Source organism: Leopardus geoffroyi, chromosome E3 (assembly GCF_018350155.1).
Source record: "Leopardus geoffroyi isolate Oge1 chromosome E3, O.geoffroyi_Oge1_pat1.0, whole genome shotgun sequence".
In the NCBI taxonomy this organism is placed as follows: Eukaryota; Metazoa; Chordata; class Mammalia; order Carnivora; family Felidae; genus Leopardus; species Leopardus geoffroyi.
The window spans coordinates 32,858,205-32,880,200 of NC_059340.1; the positions used below are offsets into that span (position 1 = coordinate 32,858,205).

Below are 21,996 nucleotides of genomic sequence, written 5' to 3' on the forward strand. Positions count from 1 at the left end.
GATTTCAGGGATGGCCCGAGGGCCGAACTGCTCCCTACAGCGTCAGCTCCTGCCTGCAGGTCAACACCACCTTCCTCTTGCCTTCACCCCCTCCAACCTCAGGCTGCTATCTTTGTTTGAAAGGTAAATACCGGAGGGGGTGCCTGGGTGGCTCAGTCGGTTGGGCATCCGACTTTGGCTCAGGTCACAGTCTCACAGTCCGTGGGTTCGAGCCCGACGTCGGGCTCTGCACTGACAGCTCGGAGCCTCGAGCCTGCTTGGGATGCTGCGTCTCCCTCTCTCTCCGCCCCTCCCCCCTCATACTGTCTCTCAAAACTGAATAAACATTAAAAAAATTTTTTTAATAATAAACAAATAAAGGGGCGCCTGGGTGGTTCAGTCGGTTAAGCATCTGACTCTTGCTTTCAGCTCAGGTCATGATCTCACATTTTCGTGAGTTCGAGCCCTGTGCCGATGGCCCAGAGCTTGCTTGGGATTCTTTCTCTCTCTCTCTCTCTGCACTGCCACCCCGCCCCCGACCTCTTGTGCTTTCTCTCTCTCTCAAAAATAAACCTAAAACAATAAAAATGAAAGGTAAATACTGGAGACGGGGACTCCCCAGGGGTCAGAAGTAACTCAGGCCTTTTGGGGCTGCCCGATGTGAGAGCAGGCTGTGCGCGGCCGGAGGCAGGGGTGTGGAGCAAGGGGTCAGGAAGGAGGGCGCAAACACCTGAGGCCCAGGCAGCTGACCACGGAGCAGCAGCACCGCCGACAGCCCGGACGTCAAATGGTGTCCTCTGCGAGGTCTGGACGCCCCCTCAGACCAGGCGCAGACGGCACGTGAAAAGGCAAGTTGCAATCGGGTAACCCATCAAGGAGTCTGCTTACCATCAAAAAACAAAACTGTCAGCGAAAGCATGTACACCTGTACCGTGTGGACAGGTGTGTGCACGATGGTCCACACGGCAAGGCTACAAACAGCTGTTCCTTCTGAAGAGGGCGGTGAGGTTGGGGGAACTTCTACTTTCGGCTCTAGTCATATCTATGTCATCCAGTCGCTGTGTCCCAAGGAAGCATGACCAATGCCATTTAAATGTGAAGAATACCTTTAAAGATACGTATTTAATGCCCCTGAACTGTATACTTAAAAATGGTGAATCCATTATTTTTATATGTTTTATCACACACACACACACACACACACACACACACACACACACACACACACACACCCCAAAAAGGCACCTTTAGAAGTCAGCTGCTGAGGGAAAGGTGGGAGAGGAGATTATAGGCTAAGAAGGAGCTACCGGAAATGTCTTTGGATGCCAGAAATGTACTCTTTTTTTTCAAGTTTATTTACTCTGAGGGAGAGCAAGCGAGAACTGGGAGACACAGAGAGGAGGAGAGAGAGAGAATCCCAAGGAGGCTCCGCACTGTCAGTACAGAGCCCCCCTCAGGGCTTGAACCCACGAATCGTGAAATCGTGACCTGAGCCGAAACCTAGAGCCAGATGCTTAAATGACTGAACCACCAGTCGCCCCTCGGAAATATCTTCTGTCTTGACCTAAGTTACATACAAATGTAATCGTAAGTATGAAGCCATTGATACACCTAAGATTACTGCACCTTAAGTTATCCCTCAATTTAAAAACCACGTACCTAGGGGTGCCTGGGTGGCTCAATCGGTTAAGCGTCCGACTTCGACTCCGGTCATGATCTCACGGTCCATGAGTTCGAGCCCCACGTTGGGCTCTGTGCTGACAGCTCAGAGCCTGGAGCCTGTTTCCGATTCTGTGTCTCCCTCTCTCTCTGACCCTCCCCTGTTCATGCTCTGTCTCTCTCTGTCTCAAAAATAAATAAACATTTAAAAAAACAAAACAAAACAAAAAACACCATGTACCTAAAGAATTTTCAATAAAATCAGACTGCCCTAATGCCCTAAATGCAAGCCAAGAGCAAATGAGACAGCTCGGGAAGGGGGATTCACCGCAGTCATCAGGGGACTGACCTCATTCACTGAGCCACACTCAACACCAATGGTGAAGCAGCCCTGGGCCTACCGTTCCAGAGCCCACAGCCCAGCCAGCAGGAAGCACGTTCCGCTGTGCGTCCCCATGGACGCCGAGGGCAGGGAGGAAGCAGTAGGGAGCTGTGCCAGGTCGGGCGGGGACATGAGGGGGAAGCTCGAAGCTCAGGAGGGCTTCGCGAAGAAGGAAATGACTGATCCAAGTCTTGAATGGAACAGGAGCTCACCAGAACACTTGGGAGGAGAATGGTCGGAAGGCCAGCTCAGAGCTCTGGCCGCTCGCTCTTGACTGGCCATACAGCTGGTGTGTCTGGTGACTGCAGCGGTGTCCCAAGACACTATGTGCTTGGCCAGCTCCCCAGAGAGCAGCAGACACGCGGCAAGTCACGGGGTAGTGCTGGACCAGCTGGGAGGCCTCTCCAGCCACCCGTTCATGATGGAGCTCGTGAAGAACCCTAGCTTGGAGGGAAAGGAGGAGGAGACAGGTAGCGAGAGGGGATGGATAAGGACAAGGACAGATGACGTGGCTCCGGTGTCGGGCTCTGTAGGAGCTGTTGCGATATCTGAGAAAGCTCACCTCCCAGGCTCTCCCGGGCCTAGCCTGCTCACCTCCTGAGGACGCAACTAGAATCCTCCTGTTCAAACAGCTCCGCCGAGGGGTTTGAGAAAGAGGAGAAAGCTTTTCCCCGTACGCAAGGAGGCAGGCCGCGCTGACTCACAGAAACATGCCCAGCATAAGGGCAGACCTGAGCACGATCTCATTGCACTTACTGGCCTGGGGGCCCTGACCAAATGAGCCTCGGTTTCCTCATCAGTAAAACAGAGACAGTAGCAGCTGCAGCACATGTGGCCACAGAGCTGATATGAGACCCTGAACGCAAACACGCCGGGCACAATGCCCGCCACAAACGGGCGCTCTAGAAATATTTATTCACCTCCGACCCCTGGCAGGTGGATCACCAACCAGGATGGAAGAGATAAGAGATGGCAGGGGAGGGGCTAACTTCTAAAAACAAACAGTCCCGTTCTGTTTTAAACCTGGCTCCCTAGCTCCTAGAAACGTTCTGGTTTGTTAATGGGCTAGACTCGGCCTCCCCCAAGCACCCCTGGGCCCCCTCCCCAAACCAGCCTCGGGGGACAGCCCCCAACCCAGCCCCTGGGCCCCCTCCCCAACCCAGCCTCGGGGGCTGGGGACCAGCGGGACGGACAGCACAAAGGCGGGGTGGGACCCGTGGAGACGCCGGAGCAGCCGGAGTCCAGGCGCAGGGCCCCCCTGCCCACCACCTTCTCCCGGGGCCTCGGTTTCCACAGGCACCAGATCAAATCAGCGCTCCCCCCTCCGGGGCCGCTGTGAGGTGGCAGAAGGGAGCACACTCCCTTGTCACTTGTTTCCAGGTACTCACAAACGTCACTCACACCCAGCGTGCCTCGAACACGTGCCCGGTGCCGCTGTGATCACTTTGCGCGTGCCGACGCACTTGACTCTCCGTCACACGACTAGAGATGGGGGTGGAGGGAGCGGCAGAACGGGAAGGGACCGGCTTGGCGTCCCGCAGAGGCAGAGCCAGGATCCGGATCCAGGGAGTCTGGCTTCCAGGCCGACCTGTCTGACCACCCGGCCACACCGCTCGAGAGCTCACCCCCTCGTCAACAAGCACCCACCAAGCCTGCCGGCGTGGGGCCAGCCCCGCCCCCGCAGGGTGGACGTGGGGCCCGGCCAGGCCCCAGTCAGGCTGACCAGAGCAGCGGGTGGACAGACCTGTGGAGCAAAAACTCAGGGACAGGTGACTAGGCGGCCTTCCAACCTGACCATCGTCATGACCGACCACGACGCGGAAATATTCCCCATTTTGTCTCGTATACAGGGAGCTCCACGTGTCACAGGGGGCCACGGTGACCCAGGGGCCTGCACCAACCATAACCAACAGCATGTGGCTTTGCAAGTGGCAGTGAAGGGGAGCTCGGCCGATAACTGCCGCAGAGGGAGTCTCCTCCTGCTCCAGAATGTGGGGACCAGCAAGCAAACGGCAGGGACCATCAGCTCTGGGGAGCTGCAGGGGTGCACGTGCCAGGTGCCAGACCCTCGGCGACACGGGGCTGCTGACGCGAAGCCCCAGGGCACGTCCGGGACACGCTACCGCCACCACGTCAGTGAGGCGACCAGGCGATGTTGCCAAATGAAATGGGGGAAAACAAAACCCATCGGGGACAAACACGAAGAGTCACAGGCCACTTCCATTAACAAGAGGGACGTGCATGCTTCTCCATCAATCGGCCAAACGTCGGGGAGCGTCGCGGCCGCAGGGGCAAAAAAACCAAAGAAGTGCCGTCGGTCTGGACCCGGTGCGCTCTCCAAGCTCGGAGGACTCGCCCCGTGCACACGCCGGGCACCGTCACTGAGACAGAAGCAGCAGCTCACATCCGGAGGCGCCGTGACCGCCTGGAAGACGACCTCTAGGGTGCCTCGAGGCCCGCGGGAGGCCAGGCCCCTCCCATCCCTGGCCGGCTCCACCCAGGGCACCGTTTCTGTCCCCTCGACTCCTAGCGTTGCCCAGTCCGTCCCTTCAGTGACAGGCCCGACATTCGATCAAAAGCTGGGGCGCCTGGGTGGCTCAGGCTGTTGAGCTTCCAACTTCGGCTCAGGTCACGATCTCGCGGTCTGTGAGTTCGAGCCCCACGTCGGGCTCTGTGCCCACAGCTCGGAGCCTGGAGTCTGTTTGGAATTCTGTGTCTCCCTTTCTCTCCACCCCTCCCCCGTTCATGCTCTGTCTCTCTCTGTCTCAAAAAAATAAATAACTGTTAAGAAAAAAATTTTTTTTAAAAAAAGCTAATGAATGCTGTGGAACAAATGAGCTGCAGGACACAATGCTTACACAAAATAACGTACACTCTTCCATCATAATGCCACACGAAGCCCTTGCTTGGCTTTTCTTCAGAAGGACTGTTCTAGTACGTCCTACTCTCTCAAAAGATATCACTGGGGACTCCCCGCCACCCGAAACATTCAGTCCAGAAGCCCACATCTCGCTGCAGACGGCGACAGGAGAACAAGAAACAGAAACAGCATGGGGACCTGGGCGGGATGCCAGCGATCCCTTCACGCTGGGGGACAGCAGAATGATCCCCTAACCTCTGGGGGCGTCGGCCCGCTCACGGGGAGACTGTGACGATGAGGCCACCTCACCAGGTCATCAGGAGCCTAAAAGGAGGAGAACAAGAAGAAATCCCCACCCGCCCCCCTGACCCAGTGGTTCCGAAAGAGTGGCCTCTGTTCCGATCCCAGCCAGGCAGCTCATCCCCACCAAGGTCTCTGACCCACCATTTCCCACGCCTTGCCCACTGCCACGCCCCCCCCACTCAGTTCTTCGTCCTTCAGTCCTCAACCCAGGCCTCCTCCGGGAAGCCTTTCATCACCAGCATCTCTCAAAGCTGGTTTCTACTTCCTGCCAGATCCAAATCTCCCAACTACGTGGACACACTTGTTTACTGTCTGTTTCCCCCGACCAGACAGGTCATGGCAGCGACCTTGTCTGTCTTATTCATCCTGTACGCCCTGAGGCCAGCACGGTACCTGCCTGGAAGGTGGGGGTGCTCCAGAAACGCGTGTGGGAAGGACAAGAGGGGTGAGCAAGCCGGGCAGCCTGGCACGCACGACGTGCTCTGCGGACAGGTGCTGCTCTTACTAGGGAATGACCTGTCACGGGAGTGACCCCCAGGGTGATACCGTGTGAGCACATACAGCCCTGTAGCGGTTTCTTCCCTTCTCTCTGTCCATGAAGCTGGAGGTTTCCGAGAGGGCCCCTGGGGGTAAGGTCATGAGCATCACAGCAAATGGTCAGCGGGCAGGCAATCTCAGGATAGCCAGGAACTCTTAACTCACTGGGGAAAACCCACCGACCGTGCCCTGGGATTACAGTTACAGAAGAGCGTGGCGGTCTTCAGTTGGGCAGGGAGTGACTCACACCACACCCCTCCTGGCCCATCATCATTAAATCGCTGGAGCATCAGACAGGGAAGTGAACGGAGCGGCCCTTTTCTCACCCGCATGCCGCCCCCTGCACCCCCCCCCCCCCACCGCGCCCAGCCTCCCATCAGACAAAGCACCCTGAGCAAAACCAAGTCTCCCAGATGGAGGACCTTGGCGCTGACCGAGACTGAATTTCCTGGAGTTGTTCGAGACAAGATGCTCGATTCCCTCACGGTGATTCATTATTTCAAGACAACTGATGTTTACTGCAGGAGCCAGGCTAAACACTGGGGACACAAAGGAAACGCGGCTCCCATTTCTCTTGGTGTAAACCTCGGAGTCTTCCAATGGCTCCAAAGGCACCACGTGCCTCGGGCTCTCCCTCCCTCCCTCGCCCCACCCTACTACACTCTGCCTTGCCATGCTGTTCCTGGCTGTTCCTCGGACACACCAGGCACACGCCTGCCTCGGGGCCTTTCGGGCTGGCTGTCCTCTCTGGCCAATGCGCTCTCCCTGCAGAAATCGACATGACTCAGTCCCTCGCTTCCTTCACATCTATGCTCATCTTCCCAGTGAGTCATACCCTGGCCGCTCGATGGAGAACTGCACCCCACTCAAGCCTCTGAGCACTGCCTCCTCTCCCTCCCCGGCTTTCCTGCTGCAGCTTTCCAAAGGCATGCCTCAAATTCTACCATGCTACATGTCCACTAATAATTTCCTCGTTCCCCTCTCTCTTCCCACTCTAAGAGAAGCTCCGGGAGGTCTGGGGCCTTGGCTCTGCTTCCTCCTGCACTGTCCGTGCTTAGAACAGACTCTGGTACGTGTCCAATAATATCTGTTAAATAGATGAGTAAGTAATGCTGACCTGGCCTCAGAATCTGTTTAAAAGCCTCAAAATGGCCATAGGGGCCAGGCGGCCGATGAAAATTACCCAAGTCCCAGGACAGAGACACCGGAAGCGTGGGGGCCTCATTTTTCTGTCCCCACCCTCGATTTTCCGAATTTTCACAGAAACCTGGGAGAATTCACCAATGGCTCGATGCAGACTAGGGACAGTCCCCATCCAGCATGCGGCATGGCCATAACTCACACCAGAGAGCAGCCTCCAGCCTTGGGGCCACCCCTGCCCACTCTGTGTCACGCTGCCGGGTGAACACAGAAAAGCCCTGTAGGGTTTGAGTCACAGAATCTCCCCCACCCCCACCCACCCCTCCTATGCCCACTTGGCTTCTCCCTGTTGGCTCCTGCAAGGTATAGCCATTCCAAGAACCCTTGGCCCTTCCCTGGCTCGCCGGACCAGGACCGGCATCCCTGGGCCCCGGGTACCGTCACCTGTAGCCCTGGCTGAAGGCTGTCCCTCCATGAGCCCCCACACCAGGGGACTTCCGGCCCCACCCGCAAAGGAGAAGGAAGAGGACGGTTCCTAAGAGGTCTCTCATCCACGACAACACCGTACTTGGTAAGTGGGAAACGCCGCACTCCGGATTCTCCTTCATTCTGTCACGTCCTCTTACACATGAATCACTCAGTACTTTTGCAGCCAACGGTGGCGACTGGGAGCCAGAATTCCATTCAGGGATTATGGGGTAGACCACAATGGCCCCGCAAGAAAGGGACAAGACACGACAAGTTCTAATTCTTTTGTGGGAATGTTTGTATCTGTGCCAATTAAGGCCCTTGATTCATAGCGGTCTATTTTTTCCCTTCAGCGTTCGCCATCAACTCTCCCCCAGAAGCCTCTTACCGCTTTCAGGAAGAAGAATGTGTGGCCTTCAGAACCAGCAACGATTAACCGGGGGCACGGGGAAGGTCGGGGTCACCGAAAGATTCAGGGGAACTCTAATTCGGGCTGCAGAGGGGGGCTACTCCGCGTGATGCAGTCAATACACAGGAGGCCCGGCGGCCGTCGGAGTCCAGCCTGGTTTGGAGAGAGAGCCCTGCAAGCAGTGACCAGGGGGCCCTGGTCGATCGTTGGCGCGCTGCCTCCACAAACACAGAAGCCAGAGGGGCCAGGCTGCTAGTTTCGTGGCCACCAGCTCCACGGGCCACGAGTGGACGGAGCGTTCTGCTAGCAGGGGATCCGGCTCCCAGGAAGGACAGGTGTCCTGTGGAGAGCCGGCGGCTCACGTTTTAGGTGTGCACTCGCTCACTCTTCTGGATCCCCAGAGAATCATCTGGCGACCATTCCAGCCGGCTGAACTGGTGCCCACAGAGACGACATCATCATCTGGGGACGAACCATCCCGGCCCAGGATTCTCAGTTCCCACTCTGAATTCACGGCCAGCCAACCACATGAGCACCCACGAGCTGGCTACGTACTTGCACTTTCCGGAGGTCGAATCCGGGGCCGACGTGAGCTGGAGGGCCCGGGATGCACACAGACAGGTCAGCCCCCCGCCACCAAATGGCAAAGGTTGCTCTTCATACTGTCACTGTCACCACTGCTGCTCACACCGGGCCCTCGGTGCCTCTGTGTCTGGTCATAAGGCACCTCCCGAGGGGTACTCTAGGTGTGCCTCCACATTAATCATCCCAGGAAGGGGGGTCCCCAACTAGGAGACGCAGGGCTGTCGTGCGGCATCAGAAACTGACCATAACACCTAATATCGGGGCCTGACGTGCGCCAGGCTTTAGGAGAAGCAGCGGACACCGCGTGCATTAGTCTAACTAGAGAAGGGAGGAAACTGAGGCCCGGAGCAATGGACTAACTTGCCCCGGCATACACCTAGTGAGACCCGGGGCCAGGATCTGGGGGGCCCGGGCAGTCTGACTCCAGAGTCCACTCCACTAGACTGTCCCCGAAGACGGAACGCAGAACGGCACCAAGACCACCTCGCCCTGACGCTCTTCCCCCGAAGCCTGCCTCTGAGCAGGTGGTGTGGGAGGGTCAGGCTCTGAAGCTGTTTCTGTTTTGAGAGTGATCAAGAACGGCATCGTGAGAGCCCGGTGACCCCGCCCCCGGTTCACCCATCGAGTCACTCGTTCCTGCAGTCAGAGCCCCCGGGCATGGGCTGCAAGCCCGTGATGGCACAGGCCCCCTCCGCTCGCAGGGAGCGGGAAGCCCAGCGAGGCCGGCGCTCTCTCCTGCGCACCACCGCATCTCTGTTGCAGGAACGGACGAAGGAGTGCAAGACGAAGGAAACTCTTCTACAGAAGTGGAGGGTGAGAAAAGGTTCTTTAAAAAAAAAAAACAAAACAACAAAGTACCCATAGGTAATGATGCATATCCCGTAATCTAATCTATATGTTCGTCGTGCAAAAATAATGAGATGTTAGCAGTTTCAGAATTAGTGTTCTCTTACTCTATTTCCCTCAACACGAAACCTGATCTGCTCTGCATTAGAATTATAGCAAGAACTATCCCCGAGCAGGAACCATATGATTTTTAATGCACAGACGAATTTCAATTCGGCATTCACCTCGCCATGCTGGTGTGTTTTAAATTTAACCCTAAATTACAGACTTTTCAAATAACTCCGCTCTTCCCTCTGCTCCTCTCTCTTCAATTTTGGTTTGGTTTTGCGAAAGGTCTGCTGGTAAAAATGAAGCAATACCAGTAACTTATCTACAAATTACGGGAAGGAGAAAGTAGGTTAAAAAAGACCAAGAAACTTAAAACAAGCACGATCAAACCACATCCGAGTGAGGCAGGAAACGATAGGAGACCGATCTTGCTCAGAGGGAAGGAAGGTGAGTCTCACCGGGACTGTTATCGAGCGAGTCACCGATGGGGACTCACCTCCACTCCACCCAACTTTCAAGTGCAGTCATCCGAACGCGACACAGTTCGGTTCTGCACCCAGGCAAAGGCGATACCCGGAAGCAGAAGGCAGACACTTTCACTTGGGGCTGGCAATTCCTTCCACGCTCAAAAGAATCTCATTTTCAGTTCAGACGCCCACCACGACGAGCCGCTGTGACTCTGTCACAATGGAGGCAGAAACTTCGTCCCCAAAAAGGGGGCTGGCGGGAGAAAGGACGGGTCTCCCGAAAGCTCCCTCTCATTGGAGGGCCCAACCGCCGTGGGTATCCCAGGCTGAGTGGTCGCCAGTAACATTCTGCAGTTTGCCTCTGCTCAAATTGCAAACCCCAAGCATCAATGCCAGTACCCTGCTGTGACAGCGTGCTGGAGTTCTGGCAAGATGTGACCACGGGGGGATAACCAGCGAAAGGGTGTGATTATTTCTCGTGGCCGCAGGCCAGTCAAGTGCAATGAGAAAGCCTGCAAACCCCAGCAGCCCAGAGATCTCTGTGTCCGTCCCTCCGAACGCCAAGTCCAACTTCGTCACTGAATGTCTCACACGAAGACACTGTGGGACGAAGTCTGAGCAGCCATCTTGGGAAATGGAGACCACACGACAAAAGAAAGCCCAAGGAGACTCAACACGGCCCAATGTGATATGAATGGAAATGTCCTAGGAGCGTGCAGCAGGCTGGATGGGGACCGGGCGAGTCTGATGGCAAACACATGCCGACCCGATGGGGACCGCCTCGGAGAAGCGTGCAGCAGAAACATGTGTACCATGGGGACCAGACCTTCTGACTGCTGCAACGCAATCCCGAGATGCAGATTTTTTGTGTGTGAAACTTCCTAACTGTTAACGTTGGTCACTCGTAGAATTCTCTGTTAAATACCGCGAACACCAAACCAAACGGCTCTGAGGGCCAGGCTGCAACCTGCCGGGTACCTCATGGACACTTCAGCTGGTGTGTTTTAAATTTAACCCTAAATTACAGACTTTTCCTCCCCATCCCCACCAAGAGCCCTCCGGAGTAGGACGCGCCCTCTCCGTTTCCTAGGTGGGGGGGAGGGAGGACGATGCGCCTGAGGGGGCCCGCTGGCTGGCGGTCATCGGCAGCTCTGCCCTCGAGGCCCTGCGACTCTGCTGGGTCAGCACTCCACCCCTCGCATTCGGTCAGCAGCAGGGAGTTTCAGAAAGTTGGAAAGAAAACTGTCCGGCTCCACGAACACCAGGTCGTCTCCACGTTGCCCCGCCTGAAGTGTCGTGGCACGGGCCCCTAAGGGAGGCTGTCCTGTCCAATACTCGTCACTCCTGTCCCTCTAGGTTACATCCCCTCGCCAAAAACTACTCCTTCCCTTTAGAGCACGTGTGAAACTCGAGACAGTACATTTGTTTGTATATTTATTTGAGCAACATCTGTCACTCCTACTAGACTATAAAGCTCCAAAAAGACAGAAACCGTTACGATTTTGTACATCCCCAGAGCCAGCACGATGCCTGTTCCAAAGAAAGGGCTTAATAAATACTTTCTGAATGAATCAAAGAAGGGACAGACCAGACAGGGGCCATGAAAGGGCCCCATTCAATTCGGCTGAACTAATGCCACCACTGACAAGGACAGAGTGTCTGGGAACCTTTTCAAAGGCTCTAAGACTCCCTTCAACAGCAAAAGGGCCCGGCCAAGCCGTCGTAGGCCAGAAAAACCAGAAGGGCAGGGACCCCTGTCACTGCGCTCCAGGCAGGTCTGGCCTCCCACGCTACGGGATCCCCCGCCACCTGCTTCCTCAGATATGGCAACAGAGCCGACTGCCCAAGGGCAAGCCTAGCCCTTGGACCTGTCTACCCACTGCCTGAGAAACCGGTTGCAGGGACAGAGTCCTCATGAAACAGCCTTTGTGTGAAACACCGGCTCATCTCAGACACATCCGCCGGGCCCAAGCTGCAGCGGATACAGTGAGACAAGTCGCCTGCCGCGGCTGGGAACGAGGAGCCAGGGCCTCCCAGGCCATAGGTATGGTGAAGGTACAGGTGTGCGGGCAGAACCTCGGGGCCTGCAGGGGAAAAGGCAAGCTGGACCAGTACTAAGGAAGCCTGGCGCTCAGCACACATGACGATGGTGGGAGGGAAGACAGACGAGATACACAAGGGCCAAGAGGGAAGAAGCCTTGACTCCCGTCTCCCTGTCTCGGGAGTTTCCCGTTAGCAGAGCACAAAATGCAGATGTGCTGTGCTTAGGCCACAGGTGGGTGATCGTTTAAAACGGGGGAGCATGTGCATCAAAATGAGGATTTCCAGCTTGTCTGGTAACGCGAGGAAACCAGGCAATCCCGCATCCGTGTCCTGGCAGAGCCGCAGGCTGGGGAGGAACCGCAGCTACTGACAGAGAGCATGTGCTGTCCAATTTGCCACAGGCCCCACCACTCCCTACTGCCCTCCCACGGGGGTCCACGTCATTCACAGATGTTCTCCGTCCAGTCTCTGCTGGCATTTGTACCTTCGTCAAGGTGTGCTCTCATTCTGTCCCAGTAACAGTGTCTCACAGATTCGCAACCAGGGCCCAGAGCAGTACAACTCCCCGTTCAATAACATCCGATCAATCAAATCCGCTCAGTACCCAAACCCAGATGTTCCTGGGGACACATTTCAAGACGCCGATCGGGTTCCTCGCGTCTCAGACCAGCTTATACGCCACCGTGGCTGCCATACGGGCAGAATGTCAGTTTCCGGTTTTAGAGAAACACACGCATGAACAAAACGAGCAACGGCCTATCAATGTCTACACACGGTCCCAACGCTAAGGACTTACGCAACTTCGCTGAACATCCTGTTCGCTCTTAGCGTACATCTCAGACAGATCACCGTTCAGAATGACTTCCGCTAGTGAGTTCACCAGGGGTGCGTGATGTATAATTAGGAAGACCTGGTGAGAAAGAAGACACCGGGTTTGCGTTAAAGCGTGTGCTCTCTCCGCTTCTCCTTCCTCCATCACAAATGACCAGGCTGAGGTACCCAGGGCCCGTACTGAACAGCAACTCCCGTGAAGCAAAATCCAAAGAATGGGTCTCATTTAGGAGAAACCGGTTACGCCTTTCTCCTCCCAGGGTTGGCCGCTCCTTCATTCAGACTGTTGCCTACTTGGCTGGCTGCTCCCCGGCGGAAGGAAGTGCATCAAAGCAAGACGGTCCCTCGTGGCCGGGGGAGGCCAAATCCCCCTGAAGTGGAGCAAAGTGGGAGAGCAGCGGCCAAAGCAGCACACTCCTTCCTCTCCACAGGCATCTCAGCGTCGAATCTGATTACGCTAAGACTGGAAGGCACAGACCCAACATCTCAGTTATACGGGAGGAAGGGGCCGGCGAGTCTCGTTCCCGTCCAGGACTTGGCAAACCGTCGTCTCCACAGAAAGCCCACGGCTGGAATGAGCTGGGGCCCCCGCGGTGGGTCTCAGCGCACCAAGATTCCGTGGCAGTGTCGGGAGGTGTGGACGCTGTGGGGAAGAGAAGCCACAGGAGCCAGAGGCAGACCCAGCCGGGCCAGCATGTGGAATGAGAAGGCACTGGGCTGTCTGGGATGGCCCTGCCACCGCAGCCCGTGGCCCAACGTTCAGGACAACGGCGCTGGGAATCAGGGTATTCAAAGGTGCCTCGCGAAGCTGGCTCAGACACGCCGGCTACTTTGTGTTACAATATAAAGCCAACAGCAGCAGTGGAGCACAGTGTGGGACGTGCACCGGCTACACAGAAAAAGGGCGTGTGCGCCCATCTGCATTTGCACACGTGCCCACGGAACAGGATGATATGGCCCTGATTCTTTGTTGTGGGGGGCTGCTGTGCGCACTGTAGGATGTCTGGAAGCATCTCTGGCCTCGACCCAACCAGAAATGTCTCCGGATGTTGGAGGGGGGTGGGGGAGGAAGGGAGGCAAAATCACCCCCAGTTGAAAACCTCTGCAGACAATGTGCCTGGAAGAGCGTAAGAAAACCCTGTAACTATAGTTGACTCTGGGGACAGAAATCAGGAGAAGAAACAAAAGTAGACAGAAAACTTGGTCTTCACCTGTTTTGAACTTTCTAACTTAAAAAAAAAAATTTGTTAAAAAACCAAAAAAAAACATTGTTTAGGGGCTCCTGGGTGGCTAAGTCGGTCAAGCATGTGACTCTTGATTTCAGCTCCGGTCATGATCTCATGGTTCGCGACATCGAGCCCCGAGTCTGGCTCTGTGCCGACAGCTGGCAGCCTGCTTGGAATTCTCTCTCTTTTCCTCTCTCTCCCTGCCCCTCCCCCACTCGCACACACGTGCGCACGTGCTCTCTTCCTTTCCCAAAATAAAAAAATTTTAATTAAAAAATAAAAAATAAGCAGGGTTTAAAAAACAAATAATTAAAAAACAAAAAACCCAGCAAAGCCAAACGCTGAAATGCTGCTGTGTCTGAGAAGCAGGATCAGGGGACAGGGGTAAGAGGTAAGAGGGAAACTTCTTGAAGGACAGCATCCCCGGCCACACTAAATTAATGTCGTCAATGGGAATTTTCTTGGTTTTGTAGCTTTGTCTGTCAAATCCCGCATAAGGACGCTCTGACGTAGGGATCAGGGACATGGCATTTACCCCCCATTGGAGGCTCTCGTGCATTTTGGGCGACAACATTGAAAAGCTCCACGGAAGGAACAGGGAGAATGGGCCCTGGAGCACCGGCTCCCAAGTCTGCTTTCTGTGAGCTACTCAAACGAGTAATTTGGTGCCTGAGCTGCTAGGCCCTCGCTCAGAAAAGAGGAGGTAAGGGGCTCTCCGAGAAAGGGCGAGCGCTGACCCCACACTCCTCACAGGGACTCAGCCTGTGCAACGCTCCCACAGCTAGAGGGTCCTGGGAGCGCCTTCTATGGGATTCCCAGGGCTGAGCGTCTCTCTGCTCAGGTCCTGCCAGACTCCCAGAACGCCAAGCAGGAGACTCGGGCAGATTTGTAATGAGGCGGCAGAGGAAGGTGCCAGGAGAGGCGGGGGTTTGCACGCAGCTGCGCTGCACGGAGAGGCATTCAGAAGGAGAGGGCACCAGCACAGGGCTCGGAGCACAAAGCCCCCGGGACAAGACTCTGTGAGGGAGAAAGGGGCAGGCCACGCACGGACCCCAACTGGCTTAGCCTCCATGGGGAGGCTGTGGCTGCGCCTCTCTCCCTCTCTCTCTCTTCTCAGTCCTCCACCTCCAAACGGCCCAGGGACCAAGTTAGAAGGACTTTCTCTCAGCAAAGCAAATAAATACCTGTGCCATTGCAGAAGTGGGAACAGAGCTCTGGTCAAACGTTTGACTATTTGACAGTCTAATGAGACGGCCTGAAAGTCTGGACTGCTTGTAATAAAAATATTTTTAAAGTTATGTAACTGGGTCACCATGGAGTTTTTCCCTTCTTGTAAATATTACATAATTACGAGAAGGAAACACACTTGTTTAAGGAGGGGGAGCAGACAAATTGGCTCAAGACACAAATCTGGGAACGGAGGCTGCTACAAGATACCTTCCAGAAGGTAATCTGGGAAGTACAACCACGACAAAAGCCTTTGAAAACAGCCTCATTAGTGGAAATCCGTTCAACGGAGGTTGCTACAGAGAGATACACGCACTGGGTCTTGCAGTTTGGGTTTATTTCAAAACGCCATGAGTAACACCCATGCCGTCCACTTTCCAGAGTATTCCGAACGCCCCTTGGTTGTGTGGAAACCTCGGTCCCCATGGTAAAAACCAAGTACGTAAGGGCCAGGTTTGATTTACTTTCCACTTTCCTTTCAATTTCCATCTATTACCATGAAGAAGATAGCAGCACCTCTACTCAGCGTCTGAAAAGTAGAACCACCCCCCCGCCCTTCCTCTTATTGTTTTATTTCAAGACGGGACACAGAGAGAAGACAGGGTGATGTGGCCCGGTCCTCCAAAGGACTCCCAAATGTGGTTGGGGACACAGACAAATGATGACACATACCTGCGACAGGAGATAGAGAGAAACCGGCAGGCTGATTTTCGGGCGTTCTCCTCCCTAGGGAAGGTCAGGCAGAAAGAGAGAGAGAGAGAGAGAGGGGTCCTGGTCACACACGTGAGCACCACAAAAGACATGAAGCCAAAAGCCATCTGCCTGAAGGAGAGGCGCCCCGTCCCCCACTTCCTCTGTGACCCTAAGGCTGTTCTTTCCCGGTACCAGTCAGAAGTCCACTCTGCAAAATAAATTCGCAACCTGATCCCATCCAATACCGTCTCAAGGCCTCTATTTTTCTACCTGAGAAGTCCTTCACCATGAGTCACGGACTAGAGGCTGGGTCCAGGAGAAAAATGAGCCCCTTAAATTACCAGGAATGTTAATTTCCCCCAGCTGGGGCACAGAGTGGCTGGCTGGCAGGATGGGCCTCGGGAGGCCTGCTCTCAGGAAGAGCGTTCAAAATGGGGCAGGGAGGCGTCGGGGCACTCTGGCTTAGGAAAAACCCCGCGTTGGTAACTGAACTTCAATGCGCTCCACCCCGCATCGACCCTGTGAGTACCTTCAGGACCCTCGTTTTGCTCGGGGGTGGGGGATGGGGTGGGAGGGGGAGGTCAGCTGCCTTGTCCAAGGTCACAGAGTGAGGAAAGGGAAGAAGCAGAATTTGAGCCCAGGTCTGCAAACTCCAAGTCCCGTGCTTTCTCTCTGCCACCCCCGGCCCCCGCCCAGCCTCTGACAGATCTAGTTAGGGCTGCAATTTTTTTTTATTTATTTGTTCTTAGGAAGAATCTCCATGTTCCACCTCCAAGAAGAACGCTCCAAGCCCTGGAGGCACATGTGCAGAGGCTGGAGCCCCCGCAGAGTAACCAGCCGACTCCTTCCTGCCTCCTGTGGAGGCCTCTGCCCCTGAAATCTGGGAAGGACGGGGCAGAATTCCTCACGGTGGGACATGAGAGCCACCAGCTCAGAGCCACGTGGCAGACAGGTTCACGATGCAGACTGCCGGTGCACTGCAGACCCGCTGAGCCAGAATCCAGAATCCCTGAGACGGACAGAGGGCCCCGGAGGACGTGCCTGTCAACACTCACACCGGATTCTGAGCCTAACTGCAGGCAGTCCCTGCTCTGGGCTGTTTCCCTAAGGGCGCTCCCTCACCTCCCACCCATCATGTGCAAGTGCTGGGGCTGGCTGGGTCTTCTGCAGATCAGTGAGCTCTGGCGACCGTCAGAAAAAGTTACCAGGCTTTAGAACACCCCAAGAGAAGGATGAACAGAAACCAAAAATCTAAATTCATAGAGGTTTCCTGTTTTCTTCTGATGTCAGTGTTCTCTTCTCATTCACTTTTACAGCCAACCCCCACCCCCAAACACACTCCCTTGCACCCCTCTCTCCACCTTAACCGTCCCGCCCCCAGGAAATAAAAGGAAAGGAAAGAAAACCAGGACGCTTTGAAAGGAATATCTCTAGGGCTCAAAGCCTTGGTGGCTGGCAAAGCTTGGCCCCCTTCTGACGACAGCCCACGGCCCACAGGCACGGCGGGGCCAGGCGCCCAGACCTACCTTGTCCTGGTTCTCCAGCGAGTACACATAGAGGGGCACGAAGAGCCTGTTCAGCAGGTGGTCCGTGAGCACGTCATTGAGGAACTCACAGTTGATGATCAGGATGTCATTGAGATAGTGCAGGTGGTCCAGGTGCTCGGCTACCAGGTCGCTCAGTTTCCCCCGATTCCGGTGCCTGCCAGGAAAGACGACAGCCTTAGGCGGGAAGCCGAAGCACAGAGCCCGTGGAGGTCACTGGGGGTGCTTCATTCACACAACAAATATTCATACAACAAACGAAGGCTCAAGAGCCACTTACAGCGCCCCTCCCAGCGGGCATGCACAAAGTGAAAATGGGCAGGTGCACCACGATCGATTTCAGGGGACTCCTGGGATCCCCCCACCCTCTGGGGGCCTCCCTACAACTCGCCCACCACCACCACCCAAAACAAAATGGGTAAATAAAGCAAAACCCACCTCCCTTAGCAAGCCATTCCACAAGAGCAACCACTACTCAATGTGGCAAGACCCCCTGCCTCCCAAGATAAGCAGTATTAATGCGGCAATAAATCCCGGATGACGAAAATGCTCCCGAGGGGTTCCAGGGAGAAAAGCAGGCCTCGGCGGCCACATCCAACCCCCCTGGCCCTGGCTACACATGGGGCACAGCGCAGGGATGGGACACCCCAGCCCCAGGCCCCCAGAGGTCTCTGTCTCCTTTCAGTAAAGCAACAAGTACACTGCTTGGGCCTCTCAGGTTGTCAGCTGCACACCTGCCAAGGACAGAACCCCTAAAAGAGCTAGTCGGCACACCTACACTCCCTCCAAACTGGCATCTGTTGCAAGGGGCAGCGGGCTGGGGTAAGTCATTTTGTTTGTATCGTAATTACGACCACCATTTCAGAAGGCTTGAAATTAAAGAAGAAAATAGAAGCAAAAAGACGTGAAGGTCTCCTGTAGTCCCGCCACTAACAGAGAACATTTGGGGACTTGTCAATGAGGGACCCTACAGTCTGGTTTCCCCGTGTCTATGCCTCCGTAGAGTCACATCTAAAAGGCGTGTGTTAAATATCTATCCATCAAGCCACATAACGTGCTTTAAAAAAAATAATAATAACAGGATCAATTTTTCTTCTATGTAACCTTTAATAATTATTCCGTAGCATACTTTAACAAGATACGTCCCGAATATTTATAGCAAATACACCCTGTAAGCCTAACAGTACTATAATTACCTATGAACCCACCACCCAGCTGAGACCCACAATACTTATTCACAATGTTTCACAACCTTTTCCCCCATTTAAAAAGATGCTGTGGGAATTTTTCTTTAGCAGAAGAGTTGATGTACTTCGTGTCTTAAACCTTTAGTTTGAAAAGTACATGCAGATGGGTTTTTAAAGTTCAATGGTATTGGGCGCCTGGGTGGCTCAATCGTTAAGCCTCTGACTTTGGCTCAGGTCATGACGACACGGTTCGTGAGTTTGGGTCCCACAGTGGATGAGCTCGAGCCCTGCTTCTCTCTCTCTTTCTTTCTCTCTCTCTCTCCCCCTTGCTCACTTGCACCCTCTCTCTCTCAAAAAATAAAATAAGATACAAATAAAAGTTTAATGGTATTGATAAGCTGATAATAACAAACAGCAGCCCTAGCCCAGCCTCCCCCACCCCTGCCTGATCTCCAGAGAAGGCAGGTGTTAACTTTTTACTTGTATCTGTGGATAGGCCCCACCCCCCACCTCCTCCACCTCTACGATCTACAAAGTCTTGTACTTTGAAGTTGAGCCATTTTCAATATCACATGGTGCCCCCCCCCCCCCGGCCCCAACAACTGATACTGACATCATCACAACCATTCACGGGAGAGCCACGCAGAGGACAAGGAGTCCACTTCCTCCCTGGAATGACTTTTTGTCTTTTCTGGAATCAAGTGCCACGTTATGTTTCACTCACATCCGTGGCTCTTCATCTCTGTACAGGTCCTGGTTTTCCCGAATGTCCCGTCAGATCCACCGCTACTTCCCCAGTCTGGGAGCTACGGTTCTATGGCTTTGGGCCCCTCCTCCAGCACCCCTCCTTCCCGGATCCCTCTGTCATCCTGAGCCTGCCTAGGTGTGCCTCTCACCAGGTCTCTCTGCTAAGCTGTCCCTCCGGGGCAGGGGTTGCCCACTTGTGGCGATTTTGCCTTAAAGGACACATCTGGCAATGTCTGGAGACATTTTTGCTGAAACAACTGGAAAAGGGGTGCTCCTGGCATCTGGTGGGCGGAGGCTAAGGAGGCCGCTAAATATCCTACTCTGTGCGGGACGACCCCCGACGACACAGAGTTACCCAGCTCCAAAGATCAGTGGTGCCGCCGAAACGGAGAAATCCTGCTCTGGAACTTGTATTCATCGCTCTGGGGCCCGAATCACCACCTTAACCTGTGTGTGTTGTTGTTGTTGTTGTTGTTGTTGTTTTTTAATTTTTTTTTTTTTTCAACGTTTATTTATTTTTGGGACAGAGAGAGACAGAGCATGAATGGGGGAGGGGCAGAGAGAGAGGGAGACACAGAATCGGAAACAGGCTCCAGGCTCTGAGCCATCAGCCCAGAGCCCGACGCGGGGCTCGAACTCACGGACCGCGAGATCGTGACCTGGCTGAAGTCGGACGCTTAACCGACTGCGCCACCCAGGCGCCCCATTGTTGTTGTTTTTAAACAGATTTACTGAGCTATAATCCGCATGCCATTCACACAGCTGTCCAACCATCCTCCCGATCCACTCTCAAATACTTTTAACCCCCCCTCCCAAAAAAGCCCTGTACTCCCATTTCCCCTTGCAAGTCTGCTCCTCCAGCCCTGGGAAACCACTGGTCTATCCTCGGTCTCTACAGACTGGCCTGTTCTGGGCATCTCATTTAAACGGGGTCACACGGGGTGCCTGGGTGGCTCAGTCAGCCAAGTGTCCGACTCTTGATTTCGGCTGTCATGATCTCAGGGTCGTAAGATCAAGCCCCACCTCAGGCTCCATGCTGAGCTTAAAGCCTGCTTAAGATTCTCACTGCCCCTCCCTGGTGTACCACTCCTGCACGGGCTCTCGCTCTCTAAAAATAAAATAAAATATGGGGCGCCTGGGTGGCTCAGTCGGTTGAGCGTCCGACTTCAGCTCAGGTCATGATCTCATGGTTTGTGAGTTCGAGCCCCGCGTCGGGCTCTGTGCTGACAGCTCGGAGCCTGGAGCCTGCTTGGGATTCTGTGTCTCCCTCTCTCTCTGCCCCTCCCCCACTCACATGCTTTCTCTCTCAAAAATAAACATTAAAAAAAAATTTTTTTTTAATGAAAATAAATAAAAGAAAACAGGGTGAGGTAAAACGCGGTCCTTTGCATCTGGCTTCTCTCACTGAGCCTCATGCTCCCGAGGTCCAACCACGTGGCAGCACATGCCAGAGCTCTGTCCCTTTTTACTCCCGGGCACTACTCCGCCACCTGCAAGGACTGCATTTTGTTTATTCGCCCACCAGGTGATGGGTCGTCTTACTCTTTTTACCAGCTGCCTGGCACCCCATCGATGGGGGTGTTGAACTTACCGGTCCTCTTCCCCTCTAGGAGGTCTGCGGGTTGTTTCTAACATTCCGCCGTTACAAAAAGTGGAATGGTGTGAGGAACCTTTCAGCCTATGGAAGTTCACATTCCGCCTACACACGGGTGGGCGAACTTTGCTCTAGTGTTTACTTTTCCTCAATGAACACGGAAATCTCCCCCAACCACTCTGTCTGCCTCAGAAGCCCCCAGATGGTCACTTACTCCTCGTCGGTCTGCACACAGTTATCGAGTTCGATCACGTGGCTCCCGATGAACCAGACCAAATTGGAGAAGTAAGGAACAGCAGTTTTATCTCGGATATAGTGCAGCATGGCCTGGTTATCCACTGAGAAAATTCACAAAAGAACAAGAAAAAAGAGTCAAGCCACCAAAAATAACTTAGGGAGATTTGAAAAAAAAAAGAAAAGAAAAGAAAAGAAAACCGCAATGAAAAAGCTCTCTGCTATCATCTGAACCTTTTCTGTCTTTCCTGGGAATACTTGAAAATGGTTAGCTTATTCATTCATGAAATCATACTCATCAAGGCAGTTCTTATGCTATTTTTATAATTAATACAATTAACTGGGCTAAACCTCAATAGTGCAATTAGAAAGCCTACTTTCTCAGCAATGCATTTAGCTTGTCTACAATGAAACTATGCCATTCTCAGGCAAGTTTCCTGTGTTTACATGTAAGGATAAGTTAAGAAAGCAGAAAACCAGAAGTTAATAACTTACATGACACTGGAATAAGGAACACGGGAATCGTCATTGAAGGAAAGGCAAAAAACAGACAACAGTTAACAGGGTTAAGAACTGGGATGGTGAGACAGTTGCTCAGAGAACAGAGAGCTGGGCAGAAGGTGTCTAAAGATACAGGCTGGAAGAGAACAAGAGAGGAGAGAGAGCAGGGGGCTGCAGAACCCGGGCTTGGACCAGGGCGCAAACTCAGAAGCCTGCTGGGTGGGCCGGGGACTCAGTGAGTGAGGCTGGGAGGCCCCGTGTGTGAACCGGGGAGCCCGCTTCACCGGCACCGCAGCTGCTCTGCGGGACTGTGGGCCCAGAAGGGCCAAATGTCTTTCAAGTCAGAAATGCAGATAGTTACCCGAGATCTCCCAGTGTTTAAATACGGGCAACTATACATCTTTTCAAGGAATACCTCAGCCAATCGAAACATGTCTGAGGGCTGGATCCGGCTCTCAGGCCCTCAGTTTGCGACCCTGTGTGGGC

The 21,996-nt window shown here is 54.2% G+C and overlaps 1 protein-coding gene and 1 long non-coding RNA gene across 17 annotated transcripts in view; one reads left to right on the forward strand and one right to left on the reverse strand.

Moving 5' to 3' along the window:
- Positions 1-21,996, reverse strand: part of CLEC16A (C-type lectin domain containing 16A) — a 203,662-nt gene that overhangs the window by 154,656 nt on the left and 27,010 nt on the right. For 9 of the 16 annotated variants that reach the window (XM_045461258.1, XM_045461251.1, XM_045461253.1 and 6 more), the window contains exons 6-10: positions 21,505-21,510; positions 20,990-21,113; positions 17,230-17,404; positions 15,683-15,736; positions 12,523-12,636 (exon numbers count right to left, since the gene is read on the reverse strand). In XM_045461258.1, the coding sequence (XP_045317214.1) occupies positions 12,523-12,636; positions 15,683-15,736; positions 17,230-17,404; positions 20,990-21,113; positions 21,505-21,510 (473 nt within the window). The remainder of the gene's footprint in view (positions 1-12,522; positions 12,637-15,682; positions 15,737-17,229; positions 17,405-20,989; positions 21,114-21,504; positions 21,511-21,996) is intronic. The other 7 variants (XM_045461252.1, XM_045461260.1, XM_045461254.1 and 4 more) reach the window with 1 other exon arrangement.
- On the forward strand, positions 6,109-13,346 carry LOC123589320. The gene is made up of 2 exons (XR_006708257.1): positions 6,109-7,431; positions 7,682-13,346. It is a non-coding gene; the product is annotated as an uncharacterized LOC123589320 (long non-coding RNA).